At 55.8% G+C, this 25,187-nt stretch overlaps 13 protein-coding genes across 13 annotated transcripts; 7 read left to right on the top strand and 6 right to left on the bottom strand.

The window, feature by feature from the left end:
* gem1 (ERMES complex Ca(2+)-binding regulatory GTPase GEM1) lies at positions 1-2,286 on the bottom strand. The gene is made up of 2 exons (XM_073689961.1): positions 2,160-2,286; positions 1-2,093 (listed from the first exon to the last, which is right to left on the bottom strand). Exons 1-2 carry the CDS (start codon positions 2,161-2,163, stop codon positions 196-198), a joined length of 1,902 nt encoding a protein of 633 aa, XP_073547555.1. The 5' UTR covers positions 2,164-2,286; the 3' UTR covers positions 1-195.
* A 416-nt stretch (positions 2,287-2,702) lies between these two features.
* On the top strand, positions 2,703-4,168 carry BDV59DRAFT_202529 (SYLF and SH3 domain-containing protein; the record flags this gene model as incomplete). Its single annotated transcript, XM_073694056.1, has 4 exons — positions 2,703-2,745; positions 2,847-2,950; positions 3,011-4,086; positions 4,147-4,168. The coding sequence occupies 4 exons, from the start codon at positions 2,703-2,705 to the stop codon at positions 4,166-4,168; spliced, it is 1,245 nt and encodes a 414-aa protein (XP_073547554.1).
* Positions 4,169-6,239: 2,071 nt separating this feature from the next.
* Positions 6,240-7,123, top strand: BDV59DRAFT_40317 (uncharacterized protein). The gene has a single exon (XM_073696327.1). The coding sequence runs from the start codon at positions 6,296-6,298 to the stop codon at positions 6,899-6,901; it is 606 nt and encodes a 201-aa protein (XP_073547553.1). The 5' UTR covers positions 6,240-6,295; the 3' UTR covers positions 6,902-7,123.
* Positions 6,986-9,923, top strand: BDV59DRAFT_40490 (putative telomere silencing protein Zds1). Its single transcript, XM_073696330.1, has 3 exons — positions 6,986-7,074; positions 7,236-9,605; positions 9,679-9,923. The coding sequence occupies exons 1-3, from the start codon at positions 7,069-7,071 to the stop codon at positions 9,880-9,882; spliced, it is 2,580 nt and encodes an 859-aa protein (XP_073547552.1). The 5' UTR covers positions 6,986-7,068; the 3' UTR covers positions 9,883-9,923.
* A 775-nt stretch (positions 9,924-10,698) lies between these two features.
* Positions 10,699-11,172, top strand: BDV59DRAFT_202527 (SNARE domain- containing protein; the record flags this gene model as incomplete). The annotated part of the gene is made up of 3 exons (XM_073694055.1): positions 10,699-10,724; positions 10,810-10,918; positions 11,014-11,172. 3 exons carry the CDS (start codon positions 10,699-10,701, stop codon positions 11,170-11,172), a joined length of 294 nt encoding a protein of 97 aa, XP_073547551.1.
* BDV59DRAFT_40408 (uncharacterized protein) lies at positions 11,142-11,688 on the top strand. The gene is made up of 2 exons (XM_073696328.1): positions 11,142-11,518; positions 11,573-11,688. The coding sequence occupies exons 1-2, from the start codon at positions 11,235-11,237 to the stop codon at positions 11,574-11,576; spliced, it is 288 nt and encodes a 95-aa protein (XP_073547550.1). The 5' UTR covers positions 11,142-11,234; the 3' UTR covers positions 11,577-11,688.
* BDV59DRAFT_40419 (uncharacterized protein) lies at positions 11,608-12,832 on the bottom strand. The gene is made up of 2 exons (XM_073696329.1): positions 12,501-12,832; positions 11,608-12,441 (listed from the first exon to the last, which is right to left on the bottom strand). Exons 1-2 carry the CDS (start codon positions 12,667-12,669, stop codon positions 11,801-11,803), a joined length of 810 nt encoding a protein of 269 aa, XP_073547549.1. The 5' UTR covers positions 12,670-12,832; the 3' UTR covers positions 11,608-11,800.
* Positions 12,833-14,363: 1,531 nt separating this feature from the next.
* Positions 14,364-16,761, top strand: BDV59DRAFT_208186 (arrestin family protein; the record flags this gene model as incomplete). The annotated part of the gene is made up of 5 exons (XM_073695156.1): positions 14,364-14,425; positions 14,485-14,628; positions 14,676-14,994; positions 15,055-15,483; positions 15,538-16,761. 5 exons carry the CDS (start codon positions 14,364-14,366, stop codon positions 16,366-16,368), a joined length of 1,785 nt encoding a protein of 594 aa, XP_073547548.1. The 3' UTR covers positions 16,369-16,761.
* Positions 16,762-17,245: 484 nt separating this feature from the next.
* Positions 17,246-18,960, top strand: BDV59DRAFT_202525 (PH domain protein; the record flags this gene model as incomplete). Its single annotated transcript, XM_073694054.1, has 4 exons — positions 17,246-17,377; positions 17,454-17,579; positions 17,644-17,736; positions 17,797-18,960. The coding sequence occupies 4 exons, from the start codon at positions 17,246-17,248 to the stop codon at positions 18,958-18,960; spliced, it is 1,515 nt and encodes a 504-aa protein (XP_073547547.1).
* A 187-nt stretch (positions 18,961-19,147) lies between these two features.
* BDV59DRAFT_40276 (uncharacterized protein) lies at positions 19,148-20,762 on the bottom strand. Its single transcript, XM_073696326.1, has 2 exons — positions 20,064-20,762; positions 19,148-19,992 (listed from the first exon to the last, which is right to left on the bottom strand). The coding sequence occupies exons 1-2, from the start codon at positions 20,426-20,428 to the stop codon at positions 19,335-19,337; spliced, it is 1,023 nt and encodes a 340-aa protein (XP_073547546.1). The 5' UTR covers positions 20,429-20,762; the 3' UTR covers positions 19,148-19,334.
* Positions 20,694-22,672, bottom strand: BDV59DRAFT_40208 (uncharacterized protein). The gene is made up of 4 exons (XM_073696325.1): positions 22,180-22,672; positions 21,889-22,125; positions 20,938-21,829; positions 20,694-20,785 (listed from the first exon to the last, which is right to left on the bottom strand). The coding sequence occupies exons 1-3, from the start codon at positions 22,338-22,340 to the stop codon at positions 21,250-21,252; spliced, it is 978 nt and encodes a 325-aa protein (XP_073547545.1). The 5' UTR covers positions 22,341-22,672; the 3' UTR covers positions 20,694-20,785; positions 20,938-21,249.
* A 224-nt stretch (positions 22,673-22,896) lies between these two features.
* Positions 22,897-23,904, bottom strand: BDV59DRAFT_193607 (SDR family oxidoreductase; the record flags this gene model as incomplete). The annotated part of the gene is made up of 5 exons (XM_073692256.1): positions 22,897-22,980; positions 23,028-23,225; positions 23,289-23,663; positions 23,718-23,776; positions 23,829-23,904. 5 exons carry the CDS (start codon positions 23,902-23,904, stop codon positions 22,897-22,899), a joined length of 792 nt encoding a protein of 263 aa, XP_073547544.1.
* Positions 23,905-24,442: 538 nt separating this feature from the next.
* Positions 24,443-24,883, bottom strand: BDV59DRAFT_179738 (uncharacterized protein). The gene has a single exon (XM_073689960.1). It carries the CDS (start codon positions 24,744-24,746, stop codon positions 24,495-24,497), a length of 252 nt encoding a protein of 83 aa, XP_073547543.1. The 5' UTR covers positions 24,747-24,883; the 3' UTR covers positions 24,443-24,494.
* Positions 24,884-25,187: the final 304 nt, after the last annotated feature.

Below are 25,187 nucleotides of genomic sequence, written 5' to 3'. Positions count from 1 at the left end.
TGATGAAGGCTCTAGTATTTAGACCATGGGCAAGAGTCTGCGCGCGATGGCCCACTCGCTTGTGTGGCCCACTCGCTTGTGAAATACGTTAACTAGTTAACCAGTTAGGGGATAAGCACAAGTAGAACAGGTTCATGTATCATAATCATCTAATTAACAAAACCATGATGCATCGCTCTAAGTATACAAGGACCCTCACACCCCACTCCCACTGACTCGACGCCATATCATGACTGCCGCAGCCCCAGCACACACCACCGCACCGAGGGCAATTCCCCAAGCCATCCATTTACCCTCAACGTCCTCCTCGCTCCGTGGAAATGCCGTACTTGGCTCCATGGCGGCTTCGGCAATGTGGACAAAGACTTCCTGGATCGAGCTCCACGTGGCACTGACGTGGAGGGGTGGACTCGGCATGTTCAGCATAGCTGTATACTCATGGGGTTGATACTCCGCTCGTTGTGTGGTGCGGTCCAGGTCGGCCTTGAGCGCGACAAACACACTGGGAAGCTCTTCGAGATGAGGGTATTTGGCTCGAAGACTGGTGATGTATGCAAAAGAGTCCGGGTCCGACGAGTCGTAGGTGTAGACGACCACATCGCACTGGTCCAATAACTTGGCTTGGTTCTCAAGGATCGCCGGCTCCAGTTCTCCCAGTTCGTCTAGAATAAGATAACACTGTTTGCCACCGGGGAGCTCCACGGTGTTGACGGCCGTTCGAGGTTGGATTGTGGGATGGTACGTAGTACTGAACCCACGCGACAGGAAGGCGTCGAGAAGGGTCGACTTTCCCGACCCCGGCGCACCGAGGACATGGCCCAGGACGACATTGCGACCAACACGCCCCGGGCGTCTCCGTCGCTTGCGGGGCCGGGTGACCTTTAACGCTGCAGTCGTGGAAGGGTTGCTTCGATCGGATGACTCGAACCCAAGGTAGGCCAGGTATTCTAACGTGGTCTTAGGTGATGTAAAGGTAGTCATGCTCCATTGCGCGAGCCATCCTTGCAAGGTGACATGACCGGCTTCATTCCGGACCGTACAAGATGGAAATGAACCATCGGCCCACGAAGCCGGGAGGCCAGGTGTTGGGGCAAACAAGGACGCCAATTCCGCTTCGTTCAATCCACCATCGTTGTCCTTGTCCGACAGAAGGAACAGGTTGACAAAGAAGCGATAGCCTTCGGGCGATAATTCAGCCGACGCGTAGGGAGGAACCTCGAATCTCGGGTGAAGGAAGCTTTCCTGCAAGGAAAGATTATCTGTATATTGGAACGCGCGGAGTATGATCCACACGGTCTCATGCCGGCCCTTTTCCGCATACATCCTGTTCAGGTGGATAAACCCACGGCAGTCAATCCCGGATGGAGTGACCGAAGCGGGGTGGGATTTCTGGATCGTCTCCTTAATGTGGATCAGATCCTCCTCGCTCAGAGGCTTCTCAAAACATCTCATCTGGAACTCTTCAATCTCCCGGTCCGAAAGATAGCCATCTCGGTCTTTGTCACTGAGGTAGAAGATACGCTGTAGCGCTGCGATGGCTGCGGGTTTCAGCGACGACTCTTTCGAATCAAACAGCGGCGCGATGGGGTGTGTGACCGCTTTCTGGCAAAGGAAAAAGGCCTCGTTGACGTTTCGGTGTTCGCGCGCGCTGGTCCGAATACACGAGTCGATCTCCTTGAATTCGGCCATCAAAGGCAGCATCTCCTCCTCGATGACTTGGGCTTCGCTGTGGTCGGCAGCCAGATCGGACTTGTTGGCGCACAGCACCACGGGAACATTGACCCCGAGAGACCGGAAATGGGGTAACCAGAAGAGAGCGACCCGTTCATAGCTATAGTGATCGGAGTATACCAGCAAGATCACGTTGGATTTTCGAATCTCTCGGGCCAGGTTGGTTCTCTCCTGAGGGAGTGCGGAGGTGTCGACCACCGTCGTGGTGGTGACATTCTCAGGGGTTCCGATCGTGGGAGGGATGGTGATCTGGGGGAGGACGGGTTGAATCTTGTGGGTGACAAAGACCCCCTTCACCAGGGAGGTAATGAGGCTGGACTTTCCAGTGCCCTCATCGCCACAGACGCAGATTCGGACTGGAAGCACGGTCAGCGCAGGTCGGTAGTCGGGGGGGGAAAGAGGGAGAGGCAATCCCGTCGCACCTGTAGCCATTTGGAAAGGAGAATGGCGATTGTATACACGGTTGTTTAAACCATAGCCAACGACATAGCTCGTCTGGGGATCGAGGAGCCGAGCTGAAGAGTCGAATCCATGTGGAGTGTTGTCGTCAGGAACAACAACCGCGGTGCAACGACGATCGCGGGAAGTCGGTGGTGGCTGAGCCGAGCAGTGTCATCATGGGCTCAGCCACACCGGGGCAGACACTCACTGTCAACTTCATATCCCCGACGAGAAGACGGACAGATTGCTTCTAGCTTCTGCAAAGTGCACTCCACCATTACCAGACAGATTAACAGCAAGCTGACCACCGTCGCCGCCCAACAGTTGTCAGAACCACTGCGCCGCAGCTGTCCGTCATCTACTAAACCACTAAACCTTTAGTCAGGTCCACATCCGGTCGCCGCCCCAATCTGGCTCTCTCACGAACCTCTCACGGATCCTTATCGAACATCCTCTCCCTCCCCCCTTCCCCTCCTCCCCATACTCTCCTGTCAACCTCCCCTTTCTAGGTTCCAGCGAGTACTGTCAAGATGCCTCTCGGGATCCACAATCCCTTGCCTTCGTCTCTAGGAAGTATGTCTCTCGTCGCTTACATCCTCCGGTTTCCCCGCAATTTCTCAGGAGGGGGTTTTTACATGAAGTTCCATGCTGACACTGTTCCCCCTCGTGCTTAGGCGAGTGTAGAAAGGCTGGGAAAATTCTCGCTTCCTTTGTCGATCCACGACAGGCCTTTGGTCCCGACAAGGTCATCCCTCCTGAAATTCTGGCCGGGGCAAAGGTAAGAGACTCCAACCCAAGTATGACCCAGGACTGCCCACTGATCCGTGGATCCTCCTAGGGCCTCGCAATTCTCACCGTCCTCAAAGCTGGATTCCTAGGATCTGCTCGGTTTGGATCTGGGATTGTCGTCGCCCGTCTAGCTGATGGCTCCTGGTCCGCGCCATCGGCTATTGCCACGGCGGGTGCCGGGTTCGGAGGTCAGATCGGATTCGAGTTGACCGACTTTGTCTTCATCCTCAACGATGCCGCCGCCGTGCGCACCTTCTCGCAAGTGGGAACCCTCACCCTGGGTGGTAACGTCTCCATTGCCGCCGGTCCGGTAGGACGTAACGCCGAAGCGGCCGGAGCCGCCAGCACCCGCGGTGTCGCGGCCGTTTTCTCATACTCCAAGACCAAGGGACTCTTCGCCGGTGTTAGTCTGGAGGGAAGCATGCTGGTCGAGCGGAAAGATGCGAACGAGAAGATGTACAGCAGCCGCGTATCCGCGCGCCAACTGCTGAGCGGCACGATCCGGCCTCCGCCGGCCTCGGAGCCGCTCATGCGCGTGTTGAACTCGCGCGCCTTCTACGGCAACGCCAGAACGCACGGCGACTCCATGTACAATGACATCCCCATCTACGACGACCGCCACGACGATGTTGTGTGGGAGGGACGACGGGGAGAGGCATATGGCGAGGGAATGCGACGCGAGCGCACCACCGGGTTCGGCGATAGCAGCGACGACTACGAGTACCGGGACCGTCCGCGTCGCGCGAATACGTGGGCAGACGATGTCTACGACCGACCTGCTGGCAATCTTGGTCGCTCCGCCACCACCCGCTACGGCCGCAACGACGGCTTTGACAGCTTCAGCAGCCGCAGCCGAAGCAACACCGCCCCCTACGATGACGACTATGTGTATTCGGATCGCAAGCCGTCCCGCCCTACAGCGCCCAAGCCCGTCTTCGGACAGCGAACAGGCGGCGCTGCGTCCCTGCGCCAGGACCAGGCGATCGCTCTATATACCTTCGATGCGGACCAGGAGGGAGACCTTGGCTTCAAGAAGGGTGACATCATTACGATTCTCAAGCGGACTGACAAGGCGGAGGACTGGTGGACCGGGCGCATTGGCGACAGGGTTGGCATCTTCCCGAGGTAAGTTTGTTCCTTCGTCTGGGGGTGTAACTGTTGGAGGACAAACTAACTGGTTTCTAGCAACTATGTCGACGCCGCGTAAAGATCTTGTTACCACGCGCCGGATTATGCGAGATGATACTTAACGACGATCTCTTCTCTTGTTTCTAGAATCACTTAGTCGCAGTGGGCGATCAACCGGATACCTAAGCTCGGACGCTGTATACATCGTTACTCCAAGATGTTTTCTCAGGTTTGGGGTAGTGAGAGCGCCGGAGTGGAAGCAATAGGCAATATCGTGTACCTCGACCCTGGAACTACCTTGTCTCTTCACCATGACTCTCCTCTATTTGACTGAGCTGCGACTTTGTCTGACTGCTGTGTACTGTCTCCCTTGGATTTCAGGATTTGGATATTAGAGCCGCTTGGACTTGTTTGGTCATATCTTTCTATCTGCCTGGCGATTTTGTTTCATCGTGATATCAATGGAGCTAGCTTCCTGAACAACTAGTACTGCTTCGGTCCCGGTATTTCTAGCCCGTCATCAGACATATATGGCCATACGGACCGAAATGCGGTCACAAGCAATCGACCAGACCACCGGATACGCTGGCACAGTGGCGTTTCTGCGCGCCATGTATTGGTATCTCAGGCAGGCCGACGTTGAACAGCTACATTCCTGGATGTGTTGACCTCGTCCTTCGCTGGGTTTCTATTGGAGGAGAGAGTCCGCCGGAGTCATCAGACACGTTACGCACGAGACCCTCAAAGGCCTTGAGTATTGGGGTTGGGCGAGAAAGGAATGATGCCTGGCCAGGTGCAGCATTCCAGAGACCTGATCCACAGAAACAAGGGATGATGGTGCTCTGTGCGCGTCGAGGCGGAGAACGACTGCTGTTTACGGTTGGTATCGGAGTTCGCGGGGCTGTTGGGTCGTGGCTTGAGTTGCTCTGGGTACGAGGTAGGTATACCTGCTCTAGTCCTGCACCTTCGGTTGTCACGTTGCAGACTATGCAGGTACCTCTGAAGATCGAAGAATAGGTGGGCACCGGTCGGCTTCGAACATGTCATTCATGATTATGAATGTTGTGCGACGGATCTAATTCCAGCCACTAACCTGCAGGGGACGGTGGATTACAAAGGTCTCTCTCTAGGGAGCAGATGCTGGATGATCACGACGCGCAGTTATACATAACCGAGGATAACGGCTGCTCGGATATGGAGGCTTTCATTGAAGCAGTGATGACTACGCGCGAATCTTCTCGTGATGTGGAGGAACCCACAGCTTCTCGAACACGTCAGTGCCCCTAGATGAGGTCACAGTTTCCATGGGAAACGGATGGGCAGATCGGACAAGCTCCCGCCGAGAGTGAATAGAGTTCTTCAGGCGATGGAGTAGATGGAATTTGATGTCTAGTGGAGCTATGAGGACGTGCTTTTGTTGTTAGGACAGCGTAGAAAATGGTCTTGTATCTTAGTCAGACGATGTTCCTGCCCTGGAGCTGCTGGTGTATGCCGACAGCGACTTGAGGGATGACGAGAAGAATACTATCATCTGATAAGGCGAATGTCCTCCGTTACATGTACAAACTTCGAGATCCAGAGTCAAGACGCGGGTGTGACGAAATGCTGGAAGTCTGCGACAAGTTATCCGCCACTACCTGCCGATTCCCTTGCATGAAGGAGGGGAGTCTCTGCACGGGACATGGCATGAACGGCGAGGATATGATCCAAGAGTCGGTAGAAGATGGATCATGGGATGGGACGGAGTAGATGAAAGCTGAAAAGCTGAATCAGATGGATCGGAAATTTTAATTTTTTCCATCTTGTTTCATAAAGAGTTATGCTCTGGGTGGTCTGGAGGCTATATCCGAAGGAATGGTGGGAAAGTGGGTATAAACACTGTAGGACTAGTGCTTAGTGCGACCTAGTCAGGCTATGAGGATCCGTCTGGGTGGATCTGAAGAGGTCGGCAGCAGATGGAGGTTCTGGAGTCGACTATAGCCCGAGAGATAATAAACAACCCGACGGACGAGGAGTGGGCGCCAAAGGGACGGATCCGAAATAGAAAAGATGCTAGACTATGGGGGTGGATGGAATGTTGATCAGGGATCGTCCAGTCCACCTCCGATCGGCCATCCAGACGCGGGTGGAGCTGACTGGGGTGACTAAGCCCTGGTGTCGTTGACAGCCTGAGTGAGTGAGTTCTTCCATCTTCTTCTGCTTCCAGATGATCCCCAACTCAGGTGAGGAAAAGCAGCCTGGAATGCGGTATAGCTTCAACTGCTTTCTGATCCAGAGGTCCGATTCCATCCAACGAGAGATTTCCACCAATATCAATCTATATAAAGAACGCGGGTTTCCCTGGTACAGCCAGGCCACACGGACCAGCCAACCGAAACGGGCCCGCTCGCCCTCTCACCCTCACGCTCGCTCGCTCTCTCTCCTTGAACGGCCGTTTCCCTCATCGGTTCCCGTCCACACCCACCACCACCACATCCTCCAACCGCCAACAACAACCTCCTCCTCCTCCTCCGCCTTTTCCCTCCCCTGCCGCCTACTCTGCTGCATCGTCAGCCTCTCTTCTTTTCTTCCTCTCGTTCCCCCCCTTCTCTTAACCACTCTCTTTGTGTTCCTTCCCTCTCTCTTCCTCTTTTCTCCCCTCTTCCTTTCTCCCCTCCCGTGGTTCGCGATCCCTCCCCACGACCACCCCCCCGATCTCCCAGGTACCGACGTCAAAAAGTCCAAACCATCGCCGCATGCATACTCATCCCCCTCGACCTTCCTATTCCTTCATCACCCTTGGCGGTTGTTCCTCTTCGTTAGCCTTTCTTAACCCTCTCTCCCCGCTTCCATGATTCCATGACCACTTTTTTGCGTCCAACTTCTCCCGCCAAGGTGGTACATTGACCTCCTCCCCACGAGGCAAGGCTTCCGTCGCCCTTCAGCCCTCAGCCTGTTTCGGGATCTCGTCCTTTTAAGGTTCCCGGTTAAGTTGCTCTCATGCAGGTGCGTTCATCTCTTCCTCTGATCCCCGTTTCCTTTGTCGTTCCCTTCCCCCGTTTGCCTGCCTTTTGGCCGCAAGTCCACGTCCAGTCCAGTCCACCTGTCAGATGATGATGACCGTCCACTTCCGGAACCTTCGCTAACGTGACTGTCTCCCCCTCCAGGCTTCACCGAGCCCCTCTGAGGCTAGCGGAGGATACGCGACGCGGCGAGGCCATGTGCCTCAACTGTCCATCAGCGACCCCAGTCACCATGTCACCGAAGCGATTGGCCACATGTACGAAGAGGATTACGACAAACGGAGTTCCCAGCGTCTGAGCTATATCTCTTCCCCCTCCGCCGAAACCATTACGATTATCCCTCCGAGCCACGCCGGTGCCGAGTCCCATTCCTCCCGACAGTCGTCGTTACGGACCCCAAATCTCAACCATGAAGCTGATCACCGGAAAACAAACGGACAGACCCGTTCGACCCCGGGTAACAATAATAGCCCGACATCCCCTAGTTCCGTCCCGTCCCCGGGCTCGGCAGACACAGCCACCACGTCTTTTCCCCTGAACGATATCGACTATGAGTCCGATCCAGCAGCCGTGGCGCAGGAACTCAACAACCTAGCTGCTATTCGGCGGATGTCCATGGATGTTGCGGCAACAGGTGACCCCGATCTTCCCAGCTATGGTTCGAGTTTCTCCGTGCCATCCTCTCCCTCCGCCGACGAAAATGACACCTCCCGATTGTTCTGGGTCCCCGCGCGCTTGCATCCGGAGTTAGCCCCCAAGGAATTCAAGTCGTTCCTCGAAAGCAAAGCAGATCATATCAATCGGACATCCGGCGATTTCTCGTCCCTGAGCCCAGAGCGATCGAACAGTGGCCTGCGACGCAAACGATCCATGCTGTCCAAACAAATCGACAGCTCTCATGATTATAAAGACGGCGCGGAACGGCTTGAGCGGAAACGATCGGAGGCGAACAGGGCATCGCAGAGTCCCAATCTGCAACAGTTGGAGGATCTGGTCGACGACTCCAAGCGAACACGCACCCCGAGCGCCTCCTCGTTATTAGAGGGCATTCAAAATATGGGAATGTCGGCGGACGAGGATATGCCTATACTGCCTCCGGCGCCCCCTGGAAGTAGCCTCCGGCGGTCGACGAGAACCCAGTACAGAAAAGCGGGGAGCCTGAAGAAGGGAGATAAACTTCCTTACTCTAAGCGAGTTGCAAGATCGCCCGAGGCGCACGAAAGCACACCCCCAATCCTTCCCGGCGGAGAGCAGCCAATCCTCGGCCTGACCCGGGTGTCGACAGATCCAACCCCTAGTCGAACACGAGCTCAGGCCCTAGCAGATGCTGCTCAATCTAAAACGCCTGGAGAAAGCACTAATACGGTCACCGGGGCCTCGCCAGAGCAGTCATACGCAAATGCTGACAGATCCCATGACTCGTCTGCCGGAGCGGCCGGGGACCGAACAAGCGCACCACCCCAGACACGACAATGGCACTCCCGTATCAGCTCCAATGGAAGATCGACCCTGAAGATCCCGCCGACTGAGCAGAAAATCCCAGAGATCATCGAAACACCCCCGTCCGACGCCCACGACCCGTCTTACAACCCCAATGTTCCGGCCGGCTCAGTCGCCGGGCGTGGATTGACCCATGATCAACCTCCGACGGTACCCTCCAAAACATCGAATAACCACGACCACAGCGCTACTAAACGGTTACTGCATGGCCGAGGGAATGCAAAAGACAGCTCATCTACACTCAATGATTTCGCAAGCAGCCCGCAGCCTCTCCCAGGAAACACCACGCGAACGGATAGTCTTTCCTTTATTCCGACGTTCTCCGAAGAACGCAAATCTGAGGAACGCAAGCCGGAGCCAAAGAAAGCCAAGGACAAGAAGGACTCAGAGGGAGGTCGCAAGTCGAGCTGGCACTGGTTACTGGGCTCCGAGGAGAAGGACAAAGAGAAGAAAAAGGACAAGGACAGCAAGATCAAGTCCAAGATCGTCGACAAGGTTCATGAAACCACTCATGCCCTCCCAGCTTCTGGGGATTCCAATCAACGTGGACGTGACAGTTCTACATTCGATCGACTTGATCCTAAATTGGAGGAAGAGCGCCGGAAGGACCATGTCCGACGAACCTCGGGCGATTCCAAAAAGGAAAAGGAGTCTGGCCTGTTTTCTTCCATCTTTGGTGGTGGGCGCAAGAAGAGCGGGGAGGGTCACCATAAGAAGAGCTCTTCGCGGACACTCTCACCCGACCCACCTCTGCGGGAGCTCAAACCGGACATCGACTATCCTTGGACGCGATTCTCGATACTGGAAGAGCGAGCCATCTATCGAATGGCGCACATAAAGCTTGCCAATCCGCGGCGCGCATTGTATTCCCAGGTGCTGCTGAGCAATTTCATGTACTCGTATCTGGCCAAGGTGCAGCAGATGCATCCGTTGATGTTGGCTTCGTCGGCAGCACAACGGCACCAGAAGAGAGAACAATCTGACGAATACTTGCAGTACCAACGCTATCAGGAGGTAAGACAATCAATCAACATCCCATTCGAAGTTCTGCCCAATGTCCGCTGACCAGGCTCCGTTTCAGTCGCAGGACCATTACGGTGATAACTCCTACGATGATTCGGAAATGTACGAGTATAACGACGACCAGCATGACCCCTACCGGCCGCAGTCGCGAGGTAGTAAACACGGTTATGAAAATGGGAACGTCTACGGCACAGGGCACTATCAATATGGGGGCTCCCCATACCATGATGGTGGCCATGTAGACGACGACGATGACGATATGTGGTGACAGGAAACAGGAGTGCCCTTCCTTTTACTGCTCTTGCTTCTTCAGCGCATGAAATACCCCTGCTTTGGGGGCTCTGTCCCCTCATGGCTTTGTACAATGATACTCTTTCCTGACCTCTCTTCGTGTTCTCCTTTTAATGCCCTTAATGTGAGCAACGGCTCTGTCCTTCCCCAGAGAAATGAATGTACAGGTCAGCACTGGGTGGTTGCTATATTGTCTCTCATGCTGGTCTGTCCTCATTATTATATAACCCCCCTTTGGATACTCTATGGTGATAGGGTAGTGCATGATATGACTCATTGCCTTGATTCTTGATTTGGATTCACCTGTTCGCATAGCGCCTGGGGTTCATCGATTTATTTCTTGAAGTCTGTGTTAACGCTCTGTTTGCCTATTTCCCTTCGCTTGCACCATTGAATTGCATCCATGAGTTGCCCATCTTTGAGATCCTAACCTTTGTATGTGGGATGGAATGCTTGTGAGGTCTAGGTGGCGGTATAGTTGAAGCTTTTCACCGGAGTTTGGTGGAGGATGGAATACAGTATAGAATTGTGAGGAGTCACCTATACATGAGCCTTCAACCTTGTCCAACTTTCATCCCAACTGGGTAGATGATGCCAAGAATAGCATCCGTCCAAGCCACGTGTCACGTGATGATCGCCTTCGACCCGGTGCCGTCATGGAGGCTCTCTGCTGTCTTTCCAGCATCTCCACCATAGGACTTCCTCGAGACAGGCCCAGAGCCCCGATATTCGCAGCAGCATAAGACCCCGTGAATACCAATTTGTGATCACCAGAGGCCTCCTTTCTGACAAGATGGGGGACGCCTACGAACGTGAGCAGTACGCTTTCCCACCATTCCAAGACGAACCCCCCCCCAGCAGCCCCAATCCTCCCAATGGAGATGATACTGACACTACGGTCCAGACAGAATAATGCGCTGCTCAACTCCTTATCGAGCAAAGTCTCCGCCCTGAAATCCGTGACCATCGACATCTACGACAATGCGCGCGACCAAGAGACCCTCGAGCAGTCGGTTCGTTGCCCCTCCGCCCGCCTGGCTGCCTACGCCTTTGGATGTAATTTAGTGGCTTCGGTTCGGGACCCCCATCCAGCTAACACCGGATCTAGACACAGGTCTTTTCGTCCCTATCTACGACGCTGAAGGGCAGCGCCACCCGGTTAACGCGCATGGCGCGACAGGGCGACACTGTGGCTGTCATGAAGGTGGCAGGCATCTGCATCTGCGCTGGTCTGGCCATCTGGGTGATTTTGGGGTGGATATTCTGAGGATGTGATGGGCCGTTGGATGGTCGTTCTGGCATGGGTGACGTTCGTCTTGCGGGTTCGAGATGGATGCTGTTGCTGTTGCTGTATTGTTACGATGGACGCCCGCCGGCTGGGCTGGTGGCTACCGGACTCCTGCCCATCGCCCTTGTGATATAATTTCGGGTGGTCGGACATTCTGTCTGTATAGACCCGTGGTGCGGGCTTCTCCAGCGATGGGAGACTGCGCTGTAATTATGCTATGCTCTTCTTGGGGTCTGCTGTTTGTTTGTTTGTTCGTTCGTGGGTCGGTGTTTGAGGATGCATGCATGCATATACGCCCGTGTGCTGTGCTCCTACAGTGGGTTAGGTACTTACTTCTAATCTCCGCATGACGTGATTATCCCTCAGGTTACCTAGGTAGTTAAGAGCTGGATGAGAAGGGTACAGTCGACCAGCTTCCCCTGGACGATCGCGTCATTCGACAGCCCGATGGTCGAGCCTCTGCGGGTAAACAAACACCAAGCGACAAGGTCCATGTGTGACCGGCAAGAGAGCTCATTGGCGATGTCCGATCCATCAGGATCAGCCGAGATAGCGTCGTGTCGTGTCCCAGATAGTGAGATATGATAGGAAAGAAAAGCCGCAAGAATCATTTTCCCCTTGTAGACGCCGGTGTACTTACCTCTAGGTACGGAGTATTAGATACGGTAATCGGACAATACCTACCTAGTTTTTCGTCTTTTCCTTTGTTCAGTTCTCGCCGATCTGGTGGGCCTCGCGGCAGAGTCCGCTCCGGAAACGCCATCAGTCCCGCCGCGATAGGCAAAGAATTTTCAGGTACATATTTCCCGCGGGTCTCAGGTAGCCCCATCGCATGGTTATCGTCCAGTGGCGGACTCTCCCGACTAGGGTGCCAGCTCGCACGACGAGACCCCGATTTGCCATTCGTGGACGCCCTCTCCCATCTATCCTCCATCTCTGGGCGCCGATAAGGGTCCGTGAGACGTTTTGGGTGCGCGCGACTTGCCGTGGCTATGCCGAATGGAGACACCGGAGTTTGAAAATTTTCTGGATGGAGTCGCGGTCGGCATGCCGATGAGGACTCGTCGGCATTCCGTGGTTCTGGGGGCTGTATGCATACGCAGGATGTACGGCGTATCTGTTCGGGGTGTTTTGGATACTTTCCGATGGGGTTGGACGGGAGACTACGCCGTACTGCGTACGCAGTACGTCTATGGGATACTACTGGGTAGTACGGTTGGATGACGTGCCATGGAGTCGTCTCGTCGTCTTCATGTTGCCTCTCAGACTCTTCCAGCTTCATACCGGTGATCGAGACCTGTGCGTACTGGGTACCGGTCTGCGACAGAGTTCTCGTCGAGTACCCACATATCTTGCGATTTGGCTCCAATGAAGTGACCATTGCTCTGGAATCTGAATCTTGAGCTCAGCGACCAGAGTAACGTGCTGATCTACACGAAGCTCGAGAGATTGGTTCGGGACCCAGCGGAAGGACATGAGGGAAGAAACTCTGTTCTATTTACAGATAGTTCGATGGATGAGAGAAGCTCAGGGTGATATCATGGGTTGCGTCAAGACGAGCTTGGCGGTGTTCTAGGCTACTGGAGAAACAGCGGGCCGAGCATCTCGCCGAACGTGGACGTCATCAATACCGAACGATTGGTGGTGGATACCGTATGAATCACGACTGACAATGGCCTTTGTTCAGCCGAGGTCGCAAGAAGTGACATCTGTACACTGTACGGAGTAGGGACGGCCAGCATTTCAGAGGCATCTGCACCTAATCGGCTGGCTGCTGGATAGCGTGCGATTTGCCCCGATCACATGCTGGCGTCCCCGAATGCGCCCGAGCTGGTTTGGTGTATCGTCTGTATTCGGTATTACTTACCTGAGCCCCTATCGCTATCGGGGCTTGATCAACAGACTAGCTTTCGAAGCTCCGTAGTGGGAGCTCTAGGGTCGGAGGGGAGCGGTTCTAGCCTGCTCGGGAGAAGAAGATTTATCCGCCCTGCAGATTGATGGTAGCACGGCGATGACATTCTGCATATGCATGTCATGGTGAGAATGGGACACGGGAAGGCGTCTGGAGTGCACAATCACTCGATTGGGATGAGAGATTTTATCTATACTTCGTAGTGGCGGTGAGGAAAGTCAAATCATCCACTGATTACGATCGGTCGATAGAGGACCTGCGTTGATTTGACCTTAACGTGTCATACCACCGGGGCTTCGGTGATTGGGCCAGAAACATATGATTTTGACAGGGCTAGGGTTTCACAATGGAGGCCGTCGCATGCTCAGGTCGATACACCACTGATCACCCGGTGGGGCCTGGGACGTGACGAATATCATCGACGTGCAGGATGGAGTGGTACCGCGCAGGGACGAAACACTGGTTACGCAGAGCTCTGGATGATGTACCAACAACGTATGGTTGGATGGAAGATATCCAAGTATATAGCTCAGCCGGACGTAGGTATGGTGGATAATCCGAGGCAAGGTCCAGTCGGTCATCACAAGGAGATTCAACCGATTTGCCATGACTAACGATTCCAGAAGTTTTCTCTCGTGATAAGCCCACCGGATAACCGGACTGCCGCCTAGTGCCGATCATACACGATCGTCTGTCTTAGCAGTAAGGCAGGAGTATCCAGAATACGAGACTCGACGCTGAGAGTCGTGGGAAATCTCCGGTATGTATCTGGACGTAACGTAATGTTGGCCTGAGGATCGCCCTGCGACTCGACAGCATTTAGGCCACCGTCCCCCTCTACTACTTGTCTTCTTTGATTTATTCAACGAACCTTCTACCGAATCCTCCTCCTCTGTAGATACCTACCTTCTTCTACCTAGGGACTGCCGACTTTGCTGAGTGAAAAGTCGACCTTACCTCCCAAGTACGCAACTGACGGAAACGGTGCCCCCACTCACTCACTTTTTCCTGGACCCATAAAACCATCGACTTCGACCCTGCAAGTCTGGACAGTCACCGGCAGATCGCTGGCCGGTTCCATTGCGTTTGCGCCGAAAATTCATATCTCTTTTCATTTTCTTTTTTCTTTTTCCCTTTTATTTATCAACCCCCCCTCTATCACCTCCATACCAAATAACCACCTCTTCTCGCCTGCGACTTCCTGTGACTTCCCCCATCGTCCCATCCCGCCAGTCTTGCGGCTATTGGTTGATCCGCCATGGCCCTCAGTTTCTTCAGTGGCGGAGGCAGTGCCAGTCACGCAAAGTATTTCGATATTCGGTACGTCGTCTCTCCATCTTCCCAGCCGTATCTCCCTCGTACTGACTGGACCCCAACAGCCTCGATGAGGACTACATCGTCTTTCGAGGGGGAGAACAAGAAGCCGCTAGTGCCCACCTGAGCGGGAAGCTGATCCTTTGCCTATCCGAGCCGCTTTCCATGAAGCATATTCGCCTTCACCTCACTGGAATCTCTCGTGTCTGGTGAGTCCCTCTCCTCGATTATCTTTCCCATGCGCTGACCCGCGCAGTTGGCATCTCCCCAGTAGCTCCGCCGGAGGGGGTAGAAAGTCCTGGAGAGAACGCGTCTTCTACGAGAAGACATGGCGCTTCCGAGACCCCGGCAAGGGGAAGACTGAGCTCCTCCCCGCCGGCAACTACGAGTATCCCTTCAACCTCGTCCTCGAAGGCTCCATGCCTGAAAGTGTCGAAGGCCTCAGCGATACCTACGTGACCTACCGTTTCAAGGCCGAAATCGGTCGCAAGTACGCCAAGGATATCGTCGTGCGGAAGCCGTTGCGCATCATTCGCACCCTGGAACCAAGTGCGCTGGAACTCTCCCATGCGATGGTAAGGAATTTCCCCGCCGATCCATCCCTCGTGGGTAGCACTGACTGACTCCCCCGGCAGTCGGTCGAGAACGTCTGGCCCAACAAGATCGAGTATTCCATTAGCACCCCGACCAAGGCCGTCATCTTCGGAACCAGCATCCGAGTCGACTTCAAGCTCATCCCCCTTCTCAAGGGTCTCCGAATCGGACAGATCGTGTCCCAGCTGATCGAGAGCCATGACCTCACCTTGAACCCCGAAGACCCTGATTCGATCCGCAACACCTACAAGAACACGAGGACCATCATCAACGACGAACATGAAATCGACGGCGACAACTCCTTGGAGATCATTGATGAGGCGGTCGAGGGATACCAGTTCTCGCGCCTCTTGGATCTGCCCAAGACTTTGACCCGCTGTCTCCAAGATACCGATACCAAAGGCATCAAGATCCGACATAAGCTCAAGTTCCGTGTTCAGCTCCTCAACCCTGACGGGCATATCAGCGAGGTCCGCAGATCATGATTCCTGTCCTGTGCTGGAGGCGAGCTAACCGATCCTTAGTTACGAGCTACGCTCCCCGTGTCCATCTTCATCTCCCCCAACCTCGCGATCGACGAAAACAACAACCTGGTCGACCAGACCCCGCAGACGGCCCAGAGGGCGATCGACGACCTTGCGCAGCAGGCCCCTCCCCTCTACGGCGAACACCAATTCGATCAACTGTACAGTGAGCTGGATCCTGCCGGTTACCGAACTCCGGGGCCCGGCAGCGGGCCCGGGACGCCGTTCGGCACTCTCAGTCGAAACCTCTCCGCCGAGAACCTTGCGTCCATGAACGCTTTGACCAACACCGACATCTCCGCCTCCGCGTTACATAGCCGTCTGTCAAACCTCAATGCCAGCCGACACAGCAACCCGTCGCCGTCCGAGATCGACCACCAGGTGGAAGTCGACAGCCGCCGCCTCGGGGTCCCGGCGGACTATTTCGGGCCCTCCTCGGGGTCCAACACGCACAGCCCGACCAGCCCGGAGCTTTCCCGCCGGCCGTCTGATGAGGTGGATCAGGAATATGTTCCATCCGGGATGGCCACGCCCTTCCACCCGCAGTACGCGGAAGTGGAGACCCTCAGCCGGGTTCCCAGCTATTCCACGGCGGTCCGCACCACCGTGCGCCCGCACGATTCGGACTTGCCGGACTACCAGGCCGTGATTGCCGGGGATGTTGCGATCGCGGCGCCTCAGTCGCCGCAGCAAGCCCATGTGCGCACGGGCGCCCGCAACTCGGCCTTTCTCAACACTTTGGACGTTCTTCACCACCCACCGGGCTTTACCGGTCACGGTGACGACGAAGAGCGTCGTCTGCGTATCGTGCAGGCCCGTGCCCGTGTTTAACGGGCGAATTGGCCCTTTCTGTTTATATAAAGAGCAGCGATGACTCTTCCGGGATCATAAGGCGGTCTTGGATGTTTGTGCCTTAACGATGACTATGAACCCTCGTGCTGGACACCGAGGATGATATTTGGGAAATGTTTGCTTCTTACAACACTCGCCAAGGGGTCGGCATCTCCTGTCTGCCAACATGGTTTGGGATGGTGGCGTTTTTTGATTCTTCTCACATTCTAGAATTGGGTGATGGCGTTTCTTTTCCCCTTGATAGACGGGTAATGGTGCATTGGAAGAAATTGCATGGCAGGAAGATGCATCCCTGGATGTAATTGACAGGATGAGTCTTTGGTCTATACGTTGTTCACACTATATAGTAATAAACTCGATTCTCTGCAACTGTTGATTGTGATCTGTGGCTGTGATTACTCAGCCGGTGACCTCATCGGCGTCGATCCTCCAGGGCAACAGCATCACCGCTCTTGATTTGCCACACCACTACCACCACCACCAGAGGTTCCTACCCAATGCCCCTCCCTCTATCTCTCTCTCGTCTGCATCTTCCCCTCCTTCTCTTCTCTCTTCCTCTCTCCATCCCATCTCCAACTTCATCTCCGCGTCTTTCCTCAATCCCCTCCGTCTTTCTTTCGTGGCCGCCTACTCTGCCCCACTACCTCCCCGCTACGACGTAAACGGATGCGACAAGACGATCGAACCACCGCCCTACGCCAATAGCTCCATTGCCTCCCCTCCGCCCTTCCGGTGTCCTCCACCTCGAACCCCCAGGTACGGCCGGATCAGCGAAATTTATTATCTGGCCATCTGAACCCTCCTTCTTGCCCCTCGCAGCCTCTGTATCTCCCGCTTCACCACCACCCGTCCCACCATGTCCGCGACCAGCAGTCCTGTGGAGGCAAAGCTCCCCCACCGATCCTCCACCATGAGGAGCTCAATCGGGCCCGACCGTCGGGCGTCCATGAGTGACGATGAGGCCATCCCAGACACCGACAGCAATGAGGTATGCATACCTCCAAACAGTCCCAAGGTCCCGATCCCTTGGCCTAGCCACTAACCTCCTACGTGCGTTCGCGCAGACCACCAATCTTCTCCTCGAGCGTCTCCGCGCGTGGAAGCATATGTGCGGCAACCTGGAGGACTATGTCAGTGTCACGGCGAAGATGCAAAAGTCCCAGTCGAAGGACTACGAGAAAGTCTTGAAGGTGTGTTGTCCCTCGGTCCGCCGGAGTTCATGTTCACCGGCTAATATGCGCTTCTGTTGACCAGACCGTAAGCGATCCTCTGCGCGAGGGACACCATTTCTCGCAGAGTGTCGGAGGTGTCTCCTCCATGTTCGAGTCCATCCGCTCCAACACCCAGGTAAGGACTGCATGGTCATGGGCCCATCGTCGCGCCACGCGCTGACTCGACGATCGACAGGGAATGGTCAACATGTACCTCGACACGGAAAAGAACCTGAAAGGCTCTATCACGCCGACACTGGAGCGTCTCCACAAGGAAATCAAGAACAAATCGAAGGAGCTGAAGAGCGGCGCGTCCAAGAGCTCCAAGGCCGTGGAGAAGGCCCGCGGCGTCACACAGAAGCACATCGAGCTCCTCGCGCAACAGGCCGCCTCGTTTGACGCCTCCGCCGGCAACAAGCTCGAACCGCACCACGACCCATACCTCCTGCGCCGTGGGGTCACCCACCGTCTCAACAAGCAGGTCATCGAGGAAAACAACAACCGCCAGGACATCATTGCGGTGCAAAACAACTTCCAGCAGTTCGAGGCGCACGTCCTCTCCACCATTCAGTCCACCCTAGAGCAGTTCGTCCTGTTCATGAACGGCCAGCTGGACCGCCATCGCACCATGTACTCGGACATGCTGGCCTCCGCTCAGAGAGTTCCCCCCGACTTCGAATGGGTCAACTTCATCACACAGAACCACGCTTCGCTCGTCGACCCTGACTCCCCGCCGCGGTCCCTGTCCAGCATCAACTTCCCCAACCAGGACCACCGGTCCACCCAGCCCCTGATGGAAGGCAACCTGGAGCGCAAATCGCGCGCTGTCATCAAGGGCTACAGCTCCGGCTACTACGTGGTTACCCCGGCGCGGTATCTGCACGAGTTCAAGGACAACGACGACCTCCAACGGGACCCGGCGCCCGAACTGTCCCTGTACCTCCCCGACTGCGTCATCGGCGCCATGGACGGCAATAAGTTCACCGTCAAGGGCAAGGACGTGTCCAGCGGTAAAGTCGGCAACGCGTTCCACACCACCAGCGAGCTGAACTTCAAGGCCGTCAACTCCGGCGAGGCCGAGCGGTGGTGGAACGTCATCAAGGACGCCAGCCGGGGCCCGATGCACAGCACCACCAGCACCACCTCTACCCCATCGCAGCCGACCAGCCCGGCCGTGGCCACCGCCAACCCCCCTGCCTACTCCGAGAAGGAGGGCGAGGCAGCGTCCCCTCAATCTGCCCAGGAACCCGCCAGTGCCACGAGCGCAACCCATCCCGGCGTCAACCGCACCGACACATCGGGCACCGGCAGCCTGTATTCTGCCTCGGTTGGGACCCCGACTACGGGCGAGAAGTCGTGATTCCGCCTGCGCCCTGTTCCTATATGTCGATCCGTCTATCGAATGATAAGGGTTTAGTATTTAATTTTTACGTCGAACCTTGTTGTTTCTATGGTCTTTATTAGTAACTATATACCAATGAGATTTGTCAGTAAACGACACGCGATCAGCCGGGAAGGGTATGCATGCCATCGCAATCGACTTTGTCACAGTGTTGCGTGATACTCAAATGATATGCAGTCATAAACGGGAGTCGAGATTTTCGACTCGACAAACAGCGCTCAAAACACGATGCAAGAATCATACATCCATATCCATATCCGTAACCATACCCATAACCTCTCAGACCAGTCCCAGTACGAACCAAGATAGACAGTTATGCACCAAAAGCGAAGCTAAAAATCCTCCGGGCTCTCCAAATCATCCAGTTTCTGGCTCAGAAACCGCCCCAGCGCCGCGGACTTGGACTCCAGAGCCAGCAGGATCGCCGGCGACGCCGAGAGGTTCAAACTCGCCAGCCGCTCGAGGTCACTACTCCGATCGATCTGGTACTGCGTTTCGAGCTGCGCGTCCGTCTGCAGCGCCGTGTCGCTCTGCAGCCGCGACACGCTCTGCGGCGTCCCGTTGGCCGGCGTTGGCGTCGCCGTCGACGACCCGCGCGGTTGTGTCGTTTGCTCGCCGTCTGCGGGCTCGCTGTCCGAGCCGCTGCCCCCGCCGGTCGTGGTTGTTGCCGGTGCCGTTGTTGTTGTTGTCGTCGTCGTCGGCTTGGACGGCCCCACCGCGGCGAGGAGCACCTTGTCGGCGATGCGGGTGACGACGGCGACGAGGTCGTCGAGCTCGAAGACGATGGAGCCCACGTCGCCGAGGGAGACGGACTGCGCGGTCACGTAGGACGACGGGTGGCTGGCCGGGTTCACGCCGGTGAGGTTGCCGGTGGAGGCGCTCTTTGCGTAGCAGGTGTAGGCGGCGCCGTAGGTGGCGCTGAGGTTGCGCAGTTGGCGGGTTGGGAGGGGGGAGGCGTAGGCGAAGATGGCGCCGTTGGTAGCGAAGACGCTGGGTGGGGGTGGAGTTAGCGGGGGTGTCGTCGATTTCGGAGAGGAGGGGGAGTGGGTACGGGGACGCACAGGATGGAGGTGATTTCCGGCGGCGAGAGGTTATCTTCGAGCAGATCGCTGAGGGCGTCCGCATCGAGCATTTTGATATCGGGGAGTCCGGGGATCATGGTGGCGGCGGCGGCGGTGAGGGGACGGGACTTGTCGATGCGCCAGCCCGTTGGCGGCGACCAGGAACAGTCTTCTGGGAAGAAGAAGCAGTTGTCCCAGTAGTCGCGGTCGTCGTGGTCGTACTCGATCGGCTCGTCGGAGGACTCGAGGAGGTCCTGGGCGCGCTGGTACTGGCTCTGCGCCCAGTGGGGTCGGGGGCTTCGGGTTCGAGGCGACGACGGTTCGTACGTGTAATCTGGTCGGACCGGGGGGTGATATTCAGCCATGGTTCGGGTCGGGTGTGGGGGGTGGTGTGATGATGGGGATGTGTGTTTGTAACGGGGGAAGCGAGGAGCATGAGCACAGGTACAACAAAACGACGAACTTATATAGTCCTTTGCGGAGGGAAACACAATGATGCCGTCGGTGGTAGTGGTGGTAGTAGCACAGGAGATGCATCCGACGGGGGCTCATTTAAAAGTCACGGCCAACCCTCACGTCAGGGCCCAACAGCGTCTGCCAGGCCATCGTGCGAGTTGCGTTGGCTGACATGAACTTGGGAACGTGGGGGAGGCGACCCAGGACGCGGTGAGGGGGAAGCACACCGCGCAGGACGAGGGGAATGTTGAGCGCCAGAATGCATTCTGGTAGGTTCAGCGACGGGCAAAAAGAAAACAACAATGGGGCTGAAACGCGAGAGAGAAAAAGAAAACAAACGCCAGACGACGGAACGGACTGATGAGGAGGCGGAGAAGGGCCACGAGCCAGGTGAACGAACCGGGGATCAACAACGAACCTTAGATTGGGCCGAAAGCGGCGGGGAGAGAAGGGCGACAGGGAGAGTCAGAGTCAGCCGAGGGGGAGGCAATTGAGAGGGAAGACTGATGGGGAAGATCGAGGGGAGTGAGGCGGAGGCGCGCGAGAAGCGACATGAGATGGAGATGAAGATGGAGACGATGGAGACGATGGAGTTGCCGTTTCGGGCGGGCTTATGTCATTCATGGTGCCTGTTCTCTCAGGCAGAAACAGAAATGTCGTAACTATATACTCCGTAGAGCTACGATTATCTATCAAGAAACACACAGAAGATCCACCCCCACCAAGAAAATCACACAAGCGCTCGCCCACATCTGCGGATCTGCTTGCGGACAAGCTCCTTCGCAACATAGTCGAGCGTGGCTTCAACAATAGGTGCGATCTCATCCGTATCCTCAGGACGAATATCCGCCATCCCATTCGGCACATCAAACCGAAACAGACGGTTTTCGTCATCCAGTTCGCTATGCTCCTTGATGAACTTGTTGGTCTCTGCATCCCCATCCGGTAGCCGTTCCGGCATCGTCTTCACCAGTCCGAAAAACTTCCGATTGAGCCGTTTCATGGACGGAGCCCCCGCCCCAATCGAGACCATGCAGCTCAACTGGCTCTCCAGGGAGCCGGACGGCCAGGCGGCTTTGGCCTCGATCCATACGTCTCGCATGGGGTTGTTCACCTCCATGGAAGCATCGTGGTATGCCCGTCCGCTCGTCCCAATCGGGATGGCGTCAAACAGCGAGGGGACTGCAAAACAGGCGGCGCATGCCTCCCACACTTTGGCATGCAGGTATAGGTCCGGCGAGCAGTATTTGCTGGGGTAGTTTGTGAGGGGAACCACTTTCCGGCTTGCGTGGTCAGTCACGAGAGCAACCCTAGGACGGTGTCAGCCATCATACAAAATATACTAGGAAGGCGGATCGATACGACGAACACTTTGCAAGGAGGATCCGGCTCTTTCAAAAGCGTATCCTCACTCCGTCCATGCGCGTCGAGGTCTCGCTTTATCATATGCTCCAGCAATTTGGAGTCGAACTTCGGTCGCGAACGGAGATTACTGCCAATTGGAATATGTCTCCTTTTGCGAAAGACGTGTTTATAGAGCCTGGATACAGTATCGATGCACTCATCGATATCCATCTTGAGACGTCCGAGCAGGATCGCGATTAAACTGGTAGGATGTGAGCCAACGAATGCTGTAACCCGAGTTAGCAGGATGACCTACCCTCCAGATCCAGTCCCACCGATCATATCGAAGTAATCGCATGGCCTTGGTGAGGGGTCTCCTGTGAGTGATTCCAAGATCTCCTTCAGAATGTACAACGTGGAGATGCCACGGACACCCCCGCCATCCAGGCTGAGGATGCTGAGGTTTCGTTCTGCCATCGAGAAGAGCGCGGTTCGTTCACGGTCAGACGAGCCGGCAACTTTTTCGGATATCGCTCTGTTATAAGGTTATGCCGCATACAGGCGATAATCCCCTATCATAAGCACAGCCACATAGCGCGAGACGAAACTCGCTTGGACAGCCGTCCTTCAGGATTGTTAGATCTTATTAGCTGGCGCCACTAGTGATGCGCGCCTGTTGCTGTCCCCAGATGCATCGCGAACACCTTCAGTGTCTCACACCGATGCCCTGTGCACGTCAAGAAGTTTATTTTTATCTCGTTGGGCGCCGATTGCTGATCAGCGGGGTCGTAGGATTATCCTCCGACGCATCATGCAACAAGTGGCCAGGGCTGTCTAATGGAACGACGGAAACACGTGTCGGCGCTTAACGGGGCCCAACCGGGCGACTGATGACTTCATTTTGCTCCTGTACACGGTGTTTCTGAGTTGGTGCCTGGTATGAAGCTTTGACTATAGGTGCACTGCAGATTGAGAAATAATGATTCGCTACCCAACAGTCCCTAGTGGAACACTCTATCATATGTACAATATCTCAGGGAAGGGTGTAGCCTCCATCAATAACAAGATTTGCGCCAGTCATATAGCTTGACGCATCCGAAGCGCAGAAGACATACGCCTATATCCACGGTTAGACAAGACTTCCTCCGTCTCGGGGAGACTTACGCCCTTGAGCTCATACGCCTCAGCAAAGCGTTTCGCCGGGACCATGTCGTACCACTTCTCGCGCCATTCCTGCGGGTGGATGTCGAGGATGTCGGTAGCGATAAAGCCCGGGGAAATGCAGTTCACGCGGCAGAAGTCCACCCATTCCACGGAGAGACACTTGGCCATCTGGACCACGCCGGCCTTCGAAGCGTTATACTAATAGCAACAATCTGTCAGCGACGACTGCAAAACGACGCGATCCACGCATGGACCACCCACCGCAGCCTGCTTCTGCGGCACGTTGACCAACGTTGCGCTGACAGAGGCCGTGAAAATCACGTTTCCGTGTCCCTGCTGCTTGAAAATCCGCGCGCCCGCCTGTGCGGTGTAGAAGGCCCCGTCCAGGTTCACCTTCATGATGTCACGCCACTGGTCAGTCGTGTAGTCCTCCGCGGGCACGTTCGTGCAGATCCCGGAGTTCGCAACGATAATGTCGAGGCGGCCGAAGTCCGTCACAACCTGCTGGATGGTCCTCTCGATCTCGGCTTGTTCGCCGACGTCGGCCTTGTACGCGACAGCCTTGACATTGTTCTTGCTGGCGATCTCGGTGGCTAGCGTCTCCGCTGCTTTGGAGGAGTTGTAGATCAAGGCGACCTGTTCTTCTGCGTTAGTCGCTCGAACGGCGTTCTATGTTTACCGGATGCGTACATCGGCCCCTGCTTCTGCAAGGGCTATGGAGACCTCCAGGCCAATTCCACGGGCGCCGCCTAGAAAGAATACATGGTCAGTAGGTCTCTCTCAGCGAGTCGAGGAACGCACCCGTCACAACGGCAACCTTGCCCGTGAGGTCAAACGCTTTCAGGACATGCTTGTTCTCCGGCTGAGAGAGGACCATATTGAACGTGATATGAGTGAAGGATCTATGCAATGATAGACTGCGTTCTGCGAAGTTGTTCGTGCGATGCCGTCATATAAAATGACCCCGCAAACACTCCGACCCCGCAGCGGAGAATCCTCGAGCGGGATAACGAAGACCCGCGCGGTGCACAGCCGGCGATGATAGGAGAGCAGAGGGTCAGATGGATTGTCTGGTGACCGTGTGGAAAGAGATAGTCTCTCATGTGTGTAGGTGTGGCAAATTTTACTGGTGCAGCATGGTCTTACGCGGGCAGCGTTAGTGTCTTAGGATGGGACTGAACGGGGAATGTGTCGAACCGCGTTACAGATCGTAGCTGAGGGTCAGATTTCTCGCATACATGGGATAGACATGCTTAGCATCCGCTGTAGCCGAGAAGTCGGCCGATGATAACCGCAAGGAGCATAAAAGGGCACCTTGACTGTGGCTGATATCTTACCATCGTGTCCAAAAAGTAGGACGAAAGAAACGCGTTCTATATGCTAGCTGCTAAAATACAGATATCAATGCTTGCGGCCATAAACAGAATCAATCACTGTAAAACACCCTCGATAGCATAGTCACATCACCTATCTCGGAGGAGACGGCTGCCCCCTTGGGGTCGCAGACCGACTACTAGACGGGGCATCGCGAGAACGTGCCGGCGATGACGACGACGACGGGTCCTGGACCAGGCCCGTGTTGGGGTCAAAATACGCAGAGCCGCGCGGGGTACTATACGCCCTCAGATCCGACTGCGAGGGGCTCGCAAACATGATGGACGTCCGATCAAACGGCGCCGCACTGGTAGGGCGACCGGTCTCATCGGTCAACGGGACCATCGAGTAGGTCGAGCCGGAGTCGGGCACCTTCTTGATGGCGCCTGCGGCGGCGGCGGCCTTTTTCTTCTTGGCGAGGGCCTTCCGCACGCGGGAGACGATGCAGATGCCGAAGAAGATGCTACCCAAGATGGTGAAGGTGACGATGGCGGCGATCTTGCCCTTGTGGTTTCGTTCGGCGAGGGCGGCGCTGGCGGTGCTGGTGGCCGTGGCGGTGGAGGTGGTCGTGCTTGCGGTGGTGGTTGAGGTTGAGGAGGATGAGGTTGTCGTTGTTGCCGTGGTGGCTGTTGTCTGCGACGTTGTTGTCTCGGAAGTCGAGGCAGAGGTTGTCGTTGCAGCGTCGGTCGTGGTGGCATCTGCGGTGGTCTGCGCGGCGTCGGTTGTTGCGGCGGTGGTAGCAGTGGTGTCTTCAGCGGTGGTTTCGGCGGTAGTTTCAGCTCGGGG

This window comes from Aspergillus ambiguus (genome assembly GCF_047715705.1).
Source record: "Aspergillus ambiguus strain CBS 117.58 unplaced genomic scaffold BDV59scaffold_18, whole genome shotgun sequence".
In the NCBI taxonomy this organism is placed as follows: Eukaryota; Fungi; Ascomycota; class Eurotiomycetes; order Eurotiales; family Aspergillaceae; genus Aspergillus; species Aspergillus ambiguus.
Note: the sequence above shows the minus strand (reverse complement) of the source record. Positions and strands in the feature narration are given on the sequence as shown.

Coding starts and splice junctions, on each gene's coding strand:
- BDV59DRAFT_40276 (XM_073696326.1), bottom strand. CDS start 20,428: ATGGCTGAATATCACCCCCCGGTCCGACCAGATTACACGTACGAACCG. Junction 19,993..20,063: donor CCGGAAATCACCTCCATCCT/GTGCGTCCCCGT, acceptor ACCCCCACCCAG/CGTCTTCGCTACCAACGGCG.
- BDV59DRAFT_40208 (XM_073696325.1), bottom strand. CDS start 22,340: ATGGCAGAACGAAACCTCAGCATCCTCAGCCTGGATGGCGGGGGTGTC. Junction 22,126..22,179: donor GGTGGGACTGGATCTGGAGG/GTAGGTCATCCT, acceptor ACATCCTACCAG/TTTAATCGCGATCCTGCTCG. Junction 21,830..21,888: donor CCGGATCCTCCTTGCAAAGT/GTTCGTCGTATC, acceptor ACACCGTCCTAG/GGTTGCTCTCGTGACTGACC.
- BDV59DRAFT_40408 (XM_073696328.1), top strand. CDS start 11,235: ATGGATGCTGTTGCTGTTGCTGTATTGTTACGATGGACGCCCGCCGGC.
- BDV59DRAFT_179738 (XM_073689960.1), bottom strand. CDS start 24,746: ATGGTCCCGTTGACCGATGAGACCGGTCGCCCTACCAGTGCGGCGCCG.
- BDV59DRAFT_40490 (XM_073696330.1), top strand. Junction 9,606..9,678: donor AGTACCAACGCTATCAGGAG/GTAAGACAATCA, acceptor TTTCAGTCGCAG/GACCATTACGGTGATAACTC.
- BDV59DRAFT_40419 (XM_073696329.1), bottom strand. CDS start 12,669: ATGTCCTTCCGCTGGGTCCCGAACCAATCTCTCGAGCTTCGTGTAGAT. Junction 12,442..12,500: donor CTGTCGCAGACCGGTACCCA/GTACGCACAGGT, acceptor GGCAACATGAAG/ACGACGAGACGACTCCATGG.
- BDV59DRAFT_40317 (XM_073696327.1), top strand. CDS start 6,296: ATGATCCCCAACTCAGGTGAGGAAAAGCAGCCTGGAATGCGGTATAGC.